We start from the raw sequence: 14,360 nt of genomic DNA on the forward strand, positions 1-14,360 counted from the left end.
TTAACTGAGCAGCAGTGAAGAAAATCTTGTTATTAGGCTTTCAGTCTTGAGGGGGGGGGCTTTCTCTTGGCGGGGACAGAGCAGCCCTTCTGAGGCAGAAGGACCATTTTGCAAGCGCTCTAAGCCAAGCAATCTTCAGCGCATGGAGGGTGCATGTGTAAGAGAGAAACTGCAGGAGCCAGATAATAATGAGTAGGTTTAAAAATGAAGTTGCAGCTGCAAAGTATTAGCCCGCCCTGGAAAGAAAAAAATACCCTGATAATGTAACTAGATTTTATTGTGCAGAAAGGCTTATACCCGCTGTAAGGGAGATAAATGAACATTTTGCCCGCCACAAACGATGGGAGTGACATGGAGCTTGGCAGTTTGCTTGGAGGATAAATGGAAGCATTTTGCATATGTTAATATGATGATGCAAAATCCGTAACCTTTAAGAAAAGCAAAGGGTGAGTTTTAAGATTGCGGTCAGAAAACTTAACTGTATTTAATAATCGCTACGATACCGGTAGAGAGCTAATGAGACAAAGAGAGAGAAAGCAACTAAATAAATCTGAAAAACTGATAGTTGGAAAATATATTAATATAGATCTATTATTTCAAATACAATTATAGTTGGGATAGCGGCATAGATCTGTTACTTAGAGATGTAAATGTTTTGAATAAGAGAGCAGATGTACTGAATATATTTGTTTCATGGAGCAGAGGAGAATAATGTGCTCATAACTATGAACTTTTTTGTTCCGTTTGTAAACTAGGGAAGATTTTAAGATGTTTATCAGCAATAAACATTTTTAGTAGATCTAACGGCTTTGCAACTTTTAAAAAGTTTCTCTGGTACTTTGAGGGGCATGCTGATCTTGAGAGAAACACGTTATACACCCGCATTTCAAAGATGATAACCGTAACGCCTGCTACCACTTGACCGAATTCAGTGGCAGGCAAAAGCAGGCCGAGCAAAACACCTGGAGGGCACCAGGTTGGCAAAGGCCGATCTCTCTCTACCGCAGATGTCAGAGTCAAACAGTTTCTGCTTCACTCCTTTCACTATCCTACTGTTAATGTAGAAGTAGCTTCTCCCAAGAGATCTCTTGCAGGTACCACGCTTACCAAATCCAATTTTGCTGTCGGTATATGAATGACTGGGGCAAGGTGACCAAAATTCCCGTGCTTTGCTGAGGTTGGGAGCTCTTCAGGCTTCAACTAGGATTTTCCGTGGTCGACTTTCCCGTGAAGAAAATCAGCGTTGGAGAAAAGCAGTACTCAGCGTTTGCACTTGCTGTGCATAATTTCAGTTATCAAAAAAAGCAGTGGTCCCGTTACTGGATCAGCCTGCTCTGGTGTGACATGGCTCCTGTATGCTCAACAATCTACTACAGGATGTGCTGTTTTCAGGTGGAGAGCCACATTCCCATTCCAGACAACTTTCCAGGGGCCACATTCCTGTGGCAGGCAGTTCCAGAGGCAAAAGTGGGCCAGGCGCCGAGATGAGCATTTTACCTTGGTACAGGAAGGTTGCCGTTTCAGACCATCCCTCTCCATCGTCGATCTAGGCAAGCATGGGGCACTCTCGGAGCTCAAGGGCAAATTCCAGCCAGGCTAAAACACTCGAGGTGATAGAAAGGTAGGGCTGGTGAGGGGTGAAGAAGAGGAGGCATTTTTTTTGGGGGGGGGAAGTCCTGAGACCCAGAAAGAGAGAGCTGGAGGACTGCATTTGAACCCCCTCACCCCAATGCTCGAGCACTCTCTCAACTAAGCAACAACAGGCAAAAATGCCCCTAACAAAAATTTAAAAATGAAATGAGCAGCAGCATTCATGGACTTTCTTCTTTCCATATTTTAAAATTATTTTCTAGGTGGTTTGAGTAGAAATTATGTTTCCCAAATCCCCTTGGCAAAAGAGTGTTTGTAAAAAAAGACACTCCTTTTAAATCCTGGTTGACGGGTCAAAAATTTAGGAGGAATGTTAAAGCGCAAGATCTGAAGGAGCGTCTCTACCCCCATCGTTCTGCCCGGACACTGAGGTCCAGCTCCGAGGGCCTTCTGGCGGTTCCCTCCCTGCGAGAAGCGAAGCTACAGGGAACCAGGCAGGGGGCCTTCTCGGTGGTGGCGCCCATCCTGTGGAACGCCCTCCCACCAGATGTCAAGGAAACAAACAACTATCTGACTTTTAGAAAACATCTGAAGGCAGCCCTGTTTCGGGAAGCTTTTAACATTCGATTAATTATTGTGAGGAGTTGTCCCAAAAGAGAACGGGGGGTGCGGTCTCCTAACAATTCTCAGTCTCTTGGCAGCTGTAAGGAGGGATGTTGTCCATCGGCAGCTAGCGGTGGCGCCTAGAAGCCAGGTTCACATCTGGATAAAACCACCCTCGGGTGGATGCCATTTGAACTCAATTTCTGTGAATCAGTTCCTGAGAATTGCAAGTGCTGTTGTGCTCAGATTCTGCTTGCGATTTGTACACAGGCATCTGTGAGAACAGGATGCTGAACTTGGGCCAATGGCTTGACCCAGCAGGCTTTTCTTACGTTATAAAGGAAGACTTCCAAGAGATAATCTTTTAACATAGCACTTAAATAAGTGCAGCAAGTTTCAGAAAGTCCGATAATGCACTCCCAAATCAGAAATTCTGAAACCATTCCAGCACCGTGCCATTTTACTTTTCCTCTGCATCTCTTATCTGAACTATTTACTGGCAGTTTCTGCGAGTATCTTTTTTTCCTATTTATTTTTATTTTATAACCATTTCTCCCTTTCTGAGGAAGGAACAAAAACATTTAAAGTTCTCAGTGTCCCTGACTTAAGATTCCCACACCTCAGCTCTGCCTACCAAGCGCTCACTGGCTTATAAATAAATAATTAAAATATAATAATTAGTATTATTAATCTTTATTACAGTGGTACCTCGCAAGATGAATGCCTCGCAAGACGAAAAACGTGCAAGATGAAAGAGTTTTCCGTCTTGCGAGTTTGTTTCCTTTTTCCTAAAGCCGCTAAGCCGTTAGTAGCCGCTAAGCCGCTAATAGCCGTGCTTCGCAAGACGAAAAAACAGCAAGACGAAGAAACTCGCGGAACGGATTAATTTCGTCTTGCGAGGCACCACTGTATTTTATTATTTTATGCCTTTCCACTGTAGTGAGACCAGAAGAGGACCATTTCATTGTTGGACTGGCAAAAGCTTAAGCGTCATGAACTTGCTATTCAGACACAAGGATTTTGTTTTAGTCATTTACTTTTATTTTTGATGACTTGATACCAAAGCTCTCTCAAAAATGGCAAAGGCTACAATCTCACCTACATGGGAGGAAGCCCCACTGAATTCAGTAGGACTTACTTCCAAGTAGACATTGGGTGCAGTGATGCTACAAGGCAGCTACTTAAGCTTTCTCCTTCCCTCTCCTTCCTTCTGCAACATAAAAGATGTTATACCCCAATCAATTCTCTTAAGTCTATGCTGAAGATCAGCAAAAGTATCAGAATTCTGCTATTTTCCAACATAAGCTACACTTGAAATACGGCTTCCCTGCTCTTTAGTAAATGCATTTCAGAAAAAAAGAACATAAGAGTGCTTATTTTTAACTGAGGATTTCACATCAGTCAAGGCTGACAGCTTTTTATTTTTAGGCAGTGGCGTACAGCTACAGGCCACAAATATTTATGATAAATTATTTCAACTCTGCCCTCCCATCAAATTCACGCAGCTGCCCGTGTCAGGAAACTCTTGCGCCGCAAAAAGAAAAAAGTGTTAAGATTTCAAGCTTTAGGTTTTATTAGGGTCCCAACAAGCTCTGTCGCAAAACATGATTTAAGTGCGTTGTGCAATCAGTTTTAACATTTCCTGGATGATTTAAGCGTATGAGTTGTGCGGATGGCTTCTGGAAGACCTAAACCACTTCATCTTGTGCAGCTTGTAGAAGGGAGAATGTTTGCTCTTCAGAAATCTGGGCGATCCTTTTTCAGCTTGTCGTAGTCCACGTTCACCGCATAGAACTGGAAGAGGGAAGCACAGCTGTTAGGATGAAAATCCTATCGTACAAAGGGTTACCTTCTGCTTGGACTACTGCCATGTGCTCTACGTGGGGCTACCTTTGAAGGTGACTCGGAAACTACAATTAATCCAGAATGCGGCAGCTAGACTGGTAACTGAAGTGGTCGCCGAGACCATATAACACTGGTCCTGAAACATTGGCTCCCAGTACATTTCCGAGCACAATTCAAAGTGTTGGTGCTGACCTTGAAAGCCCTAAACGGCTCAGTATACCTGAAGGAGTGTCTCCACCCCCATCATCCAGCCCAGACACTGAGGTCCAGCTCCAAGGGCCTTCTGGCGGTTCCCTCCCTGCGAGAAGTGAGGTTACAGGGAACCAGGCAGAGGGCATTCTCGGTGGTGGCGCCCGCCCTGTGGAACGCTCTCCCATCAGATGTCAAGGAGGTAAAGAACAACACAACTTTTAGAAGACATCTGAAGGCAGCCCTGTATCAGGAAGTTTTTAATGTTTGACATTGTTTTTTATATTTTGCTGGAATCCGCCCATAGTGGCTGGGGAAATCCAGTCAGATGGGCAGGGTATAAGTGATAAAAGTATTATTATTGATTTAACTAAGAGAAATGTTATGAACTAAGCACACGAACAAGACATAGTGTGTGCACCATTTCATGTTTTACTGGAAAACCTTAGGTCACTGTTACTTGGAAGGTAGGGCCTTGGGGGAGCAGTCCCCCCTTGGGTCCACTCCTTGGCTATAAATAGGAGATCCGACTTGCGACTTCAGCACTGCCATTACAGAGTGACAGCGCCACCAAAATTTCACCATTGCAACCAGCTGTTTCATTTCCACTTACCTTGGATCCCAATCGCCTTGCGAGTCAAACGTTTGGGCTCCTGAATGTCGCAAACCCGGAAGTGAGTGTTCCAGTTTGCGAACCTTCTTTGGAACCCAAATGTCTGATGCAATGTCTGTGGCTTCCGATTGGCTGCAGCAGCTTCCTGCAGCCAATCGGAAGCGGCACCTTGGTTTCTGAACATTTTGGAAGTCAAACGGACTTCCAGAGTGGATTCCGAGGTACCATTGTATTTGAAAGACAGGTCACTGAGTATATAAACACTGAAGCCCAAAGGAAGCTTGTTTTTCTTTAGGTCTCAGTCGTTTGAGAGCTGTAGATCACAAAATGGTGAAAGAAGATTTTGTGAAAGCCTAGAACATAGCACTCTGTTTTAGGCTATTTTATTTCAGAGGACTCAAGAAAGGCTTAATTCTCCTCTGGATTGCATCAAAAGTTTTTGAACTCCCAGAACAAGCCTTTAAACCTTTTAGCAGTTCAAGTTGTACCCAAATGGTGACATTATGCAAGACCTTGTTTTCACTTTCTTACTCACTGCACCTGGGTCCCCCCCCCCCCTGAAAATCATCTGCCGGGGGTTGTGAAGTAGCCCAGAATGCAAGCCTTAAGTTTCATAGTTTTGCAGAATAAATAGTAATCTCCTCTGACAGTAAGAGGTCAGAAATGTACACGATCTTAGTTGCCCTGTTCTCCAGATTGCAGACAATCTGCACACATGCCAAGACTTTTGGATCACTCACTATATTAGGATAAGCTGAAGTTATAGGGCTGGCAGCCACCTTAACCAACTAAATTTGCAGCATATTACGCATTTTAAGCAAATCTGTATGCATCTGCATATAAATAAAAGTTTAAGAAACAGATTGGTGTTTAAATAATGCATGCCACTGTTGTTGGAGGGACCCCTTTAACAAAGCCATTTCCCCTTCTCACTCAAAGGTGAGACTTACCACCTGCAGGTGATAAAAGCCTTTTATGGTTAATTGGTTTTTAAATTAAATCAGGAGCACCTGCTTAAATATTTATCAGCTAAATGTTGCATCCTTATTCAGAATGCATGAAAAACATCATCACAGCGAGATTTATTTTCCAGGCTGCTGGTTGCCTTTCCTGGATCTATAACCTTTACATTGCAAGAGTTTGTACGTTTTGTTTAGAACGCAACACTAAACATCTCAAGTTATTTAAAGCACCGGTTCTCAAAGTGTTCTCAACTCACATGCCTCTGGCCTCTTTTAGCAACACAGCCGGACAACGGCTTTTATACAAAGCCAAATATGGGAGAAACAGAGCTTTCTGCTCTCTTTGGCAGACAAGAGCTGGGATGCCTTAAATATCACACAGTTGTGCAAGGGCAGGCAAAATGTACTACAAGGGGCAAGCAGATTCCACGCTACCCAGAAATAATTGCCTTAGGCAAGAAAGAGCAAAGCACAAGGAAGTATTTTCAGAGCTGAACTGCAAGAAACTGGGTAAGTGTCTAGGAGCCCTAAACAGGCAGTTAATATCACAATTCTTCTGTTGCGCACACACTGAAATTATACCCCATTGATTCAGCAGGAGGAAAAGATCTCTAATCATTCAACTTTAATGGGCTTAAAAGCAATTTTGCAGGCAGAATCACGGGTCAATGGCAGCAACTCAGGGATTTATCATGCAGAGTTGAGAAGATTGAACTGGAGGGGAGAGTGAAGAATCACAGAAGGGACCCGAGGGTCATCTAGTCCAACCCCCTGAAATGCTGTAATCACACATTATTATTGTTATTGTTATTATTATTAATTATTATTATTATTAACCACCTTTCATCCCTGAACAACCATAGTTTAGAGGTCCCGGGCCCTAAAGAAGTCAGACTATCCTCCACCAGGGCCTTTTCAGTGATGGCTCCGACCTGCTGGAATGCTCTGTCCCATGAGACCAGGGCCCTTCAGGAATTAATTCCGTCGGGCCTGTAAGACAGAGCTATTCCGCCTGGCCTTTAATCTGAATTCAGCCTGATCTTTTATTTCCCTTCCCATCCCTTCCCCTTTTATGAATATTATCGGCTCTGAGACCCCACAGCTAATTCTCCCCTGGCCGCCTCGCTGGTCCAAGTAGGACCAATTCTGCCAGCTAGCCCTGGGGATTATCTAATGCTTATTTCCCCTAAATTGATTTTTGAATTTTACTGTTATTCATGTTTTTACACTGTATTTTATGCTGCTTTTATAATTAAGTGTTTTAAATCTGTTGTTAGCCGCCCTGAGCCCGGTTTTTGAACCGGGAAGGGTGGGGTATAAATAAAAAACTATCATCATCATCCATAGATCTCAAGGAGGTTCACTGGTTGTATTAAATGTCACCAAGAAAAAGTGGTGCCTCAACATTTTGTTGTGGCAACCATAACCTAGGTTTAAGGTGCTATTTGGTGATTAGCTTAAATATCTGAGTTGGATTTCTACTCCCATCATTCCTAATCAGTGGATGGGAATTGGAGTCCATCAACCTCTGCTGGAGACCAGACTCCCCATTCCTGGCCTATAGGATAACCAGCACTATAACCCTAGTTAAGTATTTTGTACCATACCTTGTACTGGTCATTGGGTCCCAGCTTGTTCCAAGGCTCCGGGTTGTTCTTTCTGTCCCAACTAGGCAGAGAAACGTGACAAGAGGCAGACAGCAGTCAGTACATCTTTGTAAGGAGGAGAAAAACCTACAGCATAAAGCATAACCGCTCTACCCAACTGTTGGCACAAGGTTCTCACCAATTTAATGATCATGGCCTCCTCAATGCCACCAGAAGCACACACTTCTTTTATAATGTGGGATGTAAAAAAAAAGCCCACCGTATCACAAGTATTAGTAAAACTCCTTTAAGGTAAAGGTAAAGGGACCACTGACCATTAGGTCCAGTTGTGACCGACTCTGGGGTTGCGGCACTCATTTCGCTTTATTGGCCGAGGGAGCCGGCGTACAGCTTCCGGGTCATGTGGCTAGCATGACTAAGCCGCTTCTGGCGAACCAGAGCAGCGCACGGAAACGCCGTTTACATTCCTGCTGGAGAGGTACCTATTTATCTACTTGCACTTTGACGTGCTTTCGAACTGCTAGGTTGGCAGGAGCAGGGACCGAGCAACGGGAGCTCACCCTGTCACTGGGATTCGAACCGCCGACCTTCTGATCGGAAAGTCCTAGACTCTGTGGTTTAACCCACAGCACCACCTGCGTCCCTCCTTTAAAGCCAGTTAAAGCACCACGAAGCCACCATGTCAAAAGTTCCATTACAGTCATGCCTCGGGTTACAGACGCTTCAGGTTGTGTGTTTTCGGGATACGGACGCGCCAAAACCTGGAAGTACAGGAATGGGTTACTTCCGGGTTTCGGCGCTCGCACATGCACAGAAACGCTAAATCGCTCTTTGCGCATAAGCCCCGAATCGCAACCCGCGCATGTGCAGACGTGGCGCTGCAGGTTGCAAACGTGCCTCCCGTACGGATTATGTTCGCAACCTGAGCTTCCACTGTATTTTGATATACCACATGTGAACATGTACAACTGATGAAGTCCAGGAGGGTGAAACAGGGCATCATTCTGGAAATCCTTGTCAATATTCTGTGGAACTGTAGTTAAGTTCCCATTTGGATTTTATGAACATACAAAGACATACGTGGAACAGAAACTAGCAGATATTTGGACTCTATGAATGAACTGATCTATTGGGACTTCTGTTTACATTGTTTTACTTTATGTGTTGATTATGTGCAAGAGAAGTATTTGATACTGTGATAAAATACAGAAGGGGAGGGACGCAGGTGGCGCTGTGGGTTAAAGCCTCAGCGCCTAGGGCTTGCCGATCGAAAGGTCGGCGGTTCGAATCCCTGCGGCGGGGTGCGCTCCCGCTGCTCGGTCCCAGCGCCTGCCAACCTAGCAGTTCGAAAGCACCTCCGGGTGCAAGTAGATAAATAGGGACCGCTTACAAGTGGGAAGGTAAACGGCGTTTCCGTGTGCGGCTCTGGCTCGCCAGAGCAGCGATGTCACGCTGGCCACGTGACCCGGAAGTGTCTCCAGACAGCGCTGGCTCCTGGCCTCTTAAGTGAGATGGGCGCACAACCCCAGAGTCTGTCAAGACTGGCCCGTATGGGCAGGGGTACCTTTACCTTTACCTTTTTAAAATACAGAAGAGAATTGTTTATGTGGATGCATAGCCGGTTACATTTTGGTGTGTTTGGCAACCCAATCCTACACTTCTGGGATGCGGGTGGCGCTGTGGTCTAAACCACTGAGCCTCTTGGGCTTGCCGATCGGAAGGTCGGCGGTTCGCATCCACGTGATGGTGGTGAGCTGCCATTGCTCGGTCCCAGCTCCTGCCAACCTAGCAGTTTGAAAGCATGCCAGTGCAAGTAGATAAATAGGTCCCACTGTGGCAGGAAGGTAAAGAGCATTTCTGTGCGCTCTGGTTTCCATCACGGTGTCCCGTTGTGCCAGAAGCAGTTTCATCATGCTAGCCACATGACCCAGAAAGCTGTCTGTGGACAAACGCCGGCTCCCTCGCGTGAAAGTGAGAGGAGCGCCACAACCCCAGTCACCTTTGACTGGACTTAACTGTCCAGGGGTCCTTTATGTTTTACCTACACTTTCTCCATGCAAGCTCCTGCGAGTCTTTGTGCTTTCTGCACACACAGTTAACTGGCTTTACTCTCTTCCAAAATATCCTTTTAACTATGCTGTACTGCTCATTGCAATGCCTCGGATACAACTCAGCCAAGGAATGGCAATGCTATTATGATTGATTTTCTTGCTCTAAAGCTAAGAAGCTGATGCTAATGTTTTGCTGTGGTTTTATAATTGGTTGGAAGCTGCCCAGAATGGCTGGGGCAAGCCAGTCAGATGGGAGCCATATAAATTTGATTATTATACTACCTCTGCAGCAGAGCATGCCATATTTTATTCAGGTGGTGCTTTAAGATGGCAACACTTAAAAGAAGTGGCAAAAGGTCTGCAATCAAGAAGCTTGGAAGAATACTCATCAGCCTGACCCTGCCATGCCACCAATCCCTGCCGCTGGGTTCCAAGATGCTTTTCGGTGGCAGTGTCACTTCTGAAAGAAGCAAGCTCCCATCCACTTAGGTAATTTTGAGTAAAGTAAAGCAGTGTGCAGCTACCACAGATACGAGTCAAGCTTAGGTCCCCTTCAAAAGTGCTGCCTCATATTCATCCGTGAAGGACACCTGGGGCGAGCACGGGACGTGGATTTGTGGGGGTGGCAATTGTCAGCACCGTGCCAAGGGCTCCCCAAAGCAACTACTATACAGTGGATGCTTGGGCTGTGAACGCGATCTGTGCGGGATGCACGTTCGCAACCCGCAGGATTCGCAACCCGCAGCAGCGCATCTGCACACACGTGGGTTGCAATTCGGCGCTTCTGCGCAGTCCCCGAAACCCAGAACTAACCTGTTCTGGTACAGTGGTGCCTCGCAAGACGAAATTAATCCGTTCCGCGAGCCTCTTCGTCTTGCGGTTTTTTCGTCTTGCGAAGCATCCCTATTAGCGGCTTAGCGGCTATTAGCGGCTTTAAGAAAAAGGAAACAAACTCGCAAGATTTCATCTTGCAAAGCAAGCCCATAGGGAAATTCGTCTTGCGAAGCACCTCAAAAAACGGAAAACTCTTTCGTCTTGCGAGTTTTTCGTCTTGCGAGGCATTCGTCTTGCGGGGCACCACTGTACTTCTGGGTTTTGGTGGGTACGTAACCTGAAAAAACACAACCCGAAGCGTCTGTAACCCAAGGTATGACTGTACTCTATTCCGAACTTAAAAATGGAAAGCGTAATGCTGGTGGTCATCAAAAGAGGTTTAAAGACCGTCTCAAGGCAAATCTTAAAAAATGTAGTATAAACACCGACAATTGGGAAACACTGGCCAGTGAGTGCTCCAATTGGAGAACAGCCTTTACTAAAGGTGTCATGGGCTTTGAAGACACTCAAACTCAGGTCGCAAGGGAGAAACGTGCTAAGAGGAAGGCATGCTTGGCAAACCCTCACCGTGATCAACTCCCACCCGGACACCTATGTGGAAGGATGTGTGGATCCAGAATTGGCCTCCACAGTCACTTACGGACTCACTGTTAAAACCGTGTTTAGGGAAGACAATCTTACTCGGCTACGAGGGATCGCCAAAGAAAGAAAGGCTGACTTACCAGACATCAGGATTGCGAAGAGCAAGGCGCATGACGTAGAGGCCCGCGCCGGTCCCTCCAATTCCAATAAAGATGAACAGAGGAATCAACTGTGATAAACAGAATGTTTTGAGATCAAAAGCGGAAGTTGAATACCAGGATAAGTCGCCATCGCATGTTTGAACCGAAGGGGAATGTGTCAGACCCCAAAGTAGGTAAGCTGATGTCCTTAAAGGGATGAGGATATGGAAGGGAAAGAGCAGGGGGGAGGAAAGGGAAAGTTGTGACTGGTAGGAGCACATATTCAAAACCACCTCTGCCCATTTTTTCTGTCCAAGAGACTGTGGCCCCATCAGGATGACCTCCCATGACAAAGTGTGGGTGGGAGAGGTCAACTACGAATCACACTTCCACACTCAAGCAACCCTTTGGGCAGAACAACATGCCTCTTCAGTCTGCTCCCAGGTTGTTAACTGTTTTTTAAGTCTCCCGTCGCAATTTTTATTTACGAGAGAATTTCTAACCTGCCTTTCTTCCAAAGAGGTTACATTAGAACAAAACGCAAGAGAATAAAAGCAATTCAACACTGGTTGTACAAAACAGATAAAAGCATAACACACCCCCATGAACCACCTGGGCTCTCATCTGCGGCAGAAACAAAATTCCTATTACCTGCCTGCCCACCCAAAAATCCCAGGCAAAGAGGTTCGTTTTCACAGGGTATCAATGCAGATGTTGTTGAAAGCCATCGCCATCAGCAAAGCCAATGGTCAGAGATGATGGGAGTTGGACCAACAACATCTGGAAGGCACCAAGTTGGTGATGGCTGCCACAAACCTCTTTGCTGGGTCTCTTTTGGCAGCGGGGGCTAGCAAGGTAGAAACACAGTGCTGCTGGCAAACCTGCCTGAGAAAGTGGTCTGCAAAGGCATTTTAAGAACTCAAAAGAATTAACATCACAGAAGGGGAGGAAGCAGCTCCCAGGCTCTGCAAGGCCCAGAAAGCTAAATTATCCTTCTCCTACCAAGAAAAATCCCATCTTTTCTAAAGTACCTTTGGAGGAGGGTGGGGACATTGCCCTAAAAAGTTTTGCATCCTAACCCTTTAGACTAAAACAATACAATACAAGCCTATTCACTCATTTATCTGTGCCTATTATTTATTGACAAGTTATATATATTTTTATTGTATGCTATGTTTACCTCTCCACCCACTGCAGAGAGGAAGGGCGGTTTAGGAGTGTTGCCGTTGCTTTAAAATAGAACAAAATTTGTTGCAACCGGCTTTGGTCTTTCTAGCATAACTAAAAAACAAAACAGAAATCTGTTGCCATCTGGGGTCGTCGTCCCCCCCCCTTGCATACCTAAAAAAAAAAAAAAAAGGATTTGTTGCAATCTGTTTCCGTTCCTCGAGTAATTAAAAGCAAAGGAAAATTTGTTGCGATCTGGGTTTCCTTTCCCCCCCTTTGCATACCTAAAAATAAAGCAAGAGAGGATTTGTTGCAATCTGTTTCCTTTCCTCCATTAATCAAAAGTAAAGAATTCGTTGCAACCTGGGTTTTTTTTTTGTTTGTTTCTTTGCAACAAATCCTATCTTTTTTTTTTTAGGTATGCAAAGGAAAACAAAAACAAACAAAAAAACCCCACATTGCAACAAATTCCCCTTTGCCTTTTTAATTGCGCGAGGACAGAAACAAATCGTATCTTTTTTTTTAAGGTATGCAATCTGTTTAGGTATGCATATAAAAGGCAAAGGGTAATTTGTTGCAATGTGGGGGGGGGGGGTTATTTTGTTTTCCTTTGCATACCTAAAAAAGGGGGGGGGCAGGATTTCTTGCAATCTGTGGGGGGGTTTCTTTGTTTTTGTTTTCCTTTGCATACCTAAAAGAAAAAAAGAGGATTTATTGCAATCTGTGGGGGGGTTTCTTTGTTTTCCTTTTCCTTTGCATACCTAAAAAAAAAAGAGGATTTATTGCAATCTGTGTGTGTGGGGGGGGGTTCTTCGTTTTTGTTTTCCTTTGCATACCTTAAAAAAAGGGGAAAAAGAGGATTTCTTGCAATCTGGGGGGGGGGTCTTTGTTTTTGTTTTCCTTTGCATACCTTAAAAAAAGGGGAAAAAGAGGATTTCTTGCAATCTGGGGGGGGTCTTTGTTTTTGTTTTCCTTTGCATACCTTAAAAAAAGGGGAAAAAGAGGATTTCTTGCAATCTGGGGGGGGTCTTTGTTTTTGTTTTCCTTTGCATACCTTAAAAAAAGGGGAAAAAGAGGATTTCTTGCAATCTGTGGGGGGGGTCTTTGTTTTTGTTTTCCTTTGCATACCTTAAAAAAGGGGAAAAAGAGGATTTCTTGCAATCTGGGGGGGGGTCTTTGTTTTTGTTTTCCTTTGCATACCTTAAAAAAGGGGAAAAAGAGGATTTCTTGCAATCTGGGGGGGGTCTTTGTTTTTGTTTTCCTTTGCATACCTTAAAAAAGGGGGAAAAAGAGGATTTCTTGCAATCTGGGGGGGGTCTTTGTTTTTGTTTTCCTTTGCATACCTTAAAAAAAGGGGAAAAAGAGTATTTCTTGCAATCTGTGGGGGTGGTGGTTTTCTTCGTTTTTGTTTTCCTTTGCATACCTTAAAAAAAAAAAGAGGATTTCTTGCCATCTTGTGTCTCGCGAGGAACAAAAATTCGAAATAAAAAAGAGAGGAAGAATGCAATGAAAAGGGCAAAGGAGGCGGGCTCGGGGGCGCGGAATGCGACTGGGCTCCCCCCTCCCCCACCCCCCCTTATATAGCGCTCCCTTCGACTCAGGAAACAAACCCCTCCCCCTCGCCTATAACGCTCCCTCCGGGCGGGACTCACGCTCGGGTGCTTCTTCGCGTGGGTGAGCATGAGGCGGAACATGGCGGCGGCGGCGGCGGACCGGACGGCGTCGAAGGAGGAGCTGCAGCGACAACCACCCCGACCGTCCCTTTTCTTCCTTCTGCCTCAGCGGCCGCCTGACGAGCGCCCAATGTCACTCGAGGACCCCGCTCGAGGACCCCTCTCGGGCTGCCCCGCGAACCGCCTGCCGGGAAAGGAAGCGCTTTGCCGCCCCGAGCGACGCGCTCCGAACAAAACCAGTTAAAAAAATGCCCAGGCGGGCGCCCGGCTCGAATAAATCGATCCCTGTCCCCCCCCCCCTTTCGCGTCGAAGGGAAGGCAGGCAGTTGGGTAGACAGCTACAAAGAAAGGAGCGGAGAGAAGGCAGGCGGCGGCCCGCCGCTAGGGGTCGCCGGACTACAACTCCCGCCGCGGCGGACTGTGAGCGGCGACGGCTGGGGCTGCTGGGAGTTGGAGTCCGGAGGTATCTGGCGGGTTGGTTTGCTGCGTGTGGCTGGAAGGAGG

At 45.8% G+C, this 14,360-nt stretch overlaps 1 protein-coding gene across 1 annotated transcript; it reads right to left on the bottom strand.

The window, feature by feature from the left end:
- Window positions 1-3,742: 3,742 nt before the first annotated feature.
- Window positions 3,743-13,996, bottom strand: NDUFA4 (NDUFA4 mitochondrial complex associated). The gene is made up of 4 exons (XM_079947117.1): window positions 13,836-13,996; window positions 11,017-11,105; window positions 7,410-7,470; window positions 3,743-3,987 (listed from the first exon to the last, which is right to left on the bottom strand). Exons 1-4 carry the CDS (start codon window positions 13,875-13,877, stop codon window positions 3,931-3,933), a joined length of 249 nt encoding a protein of 82 aa, XP_079803243.1. The 5' UTR covers window positions 13,878-13,996; the 3' UTR covers window positions 3,743-3,930.
- Window positions 13,997-14,360: the final 364 nt, after the last annotated feature.

The sequence above is a fragment of the Podarcis cretensis genome (assembly GCF_951804945.1).
Source record: "Podarcis cretensis genome assembly, chromosome: 12".
NCBI lineage: Eukaryota > Metazoa > Chordata > Lepidosauria > Squamata > Lacertidae > Podarcis > Podarcis cretensis.

What these genes read in the sequence shown, in the direction of transcription:
- NDUFA4 (XM_079947117.1), bottom strand. Translation starts at nt 13,877, where the DNA reads ATGTTCCGCCTCATGCTCACCCACGCGAAGAAGCACCCGAGC. An exon ending in ACGCGAAGAAGCACCCGAGC is followed by an intron (nt 11,106 to 13,835) that starts GTGAGTCCCGCC and finishes TGTTTATCACAG; the next exon opens with TTGATTCCTCTGTTCATCTT. An exon ending in CTTCGCAATCCTGATGTCTG is followed by an intron (nt 7,471 to 11,016) that starts GTAAGTCAGCCT and finishes TTCTCTGCCTAG; the next exon opens with TTGGGACAGAAAGAACAACC.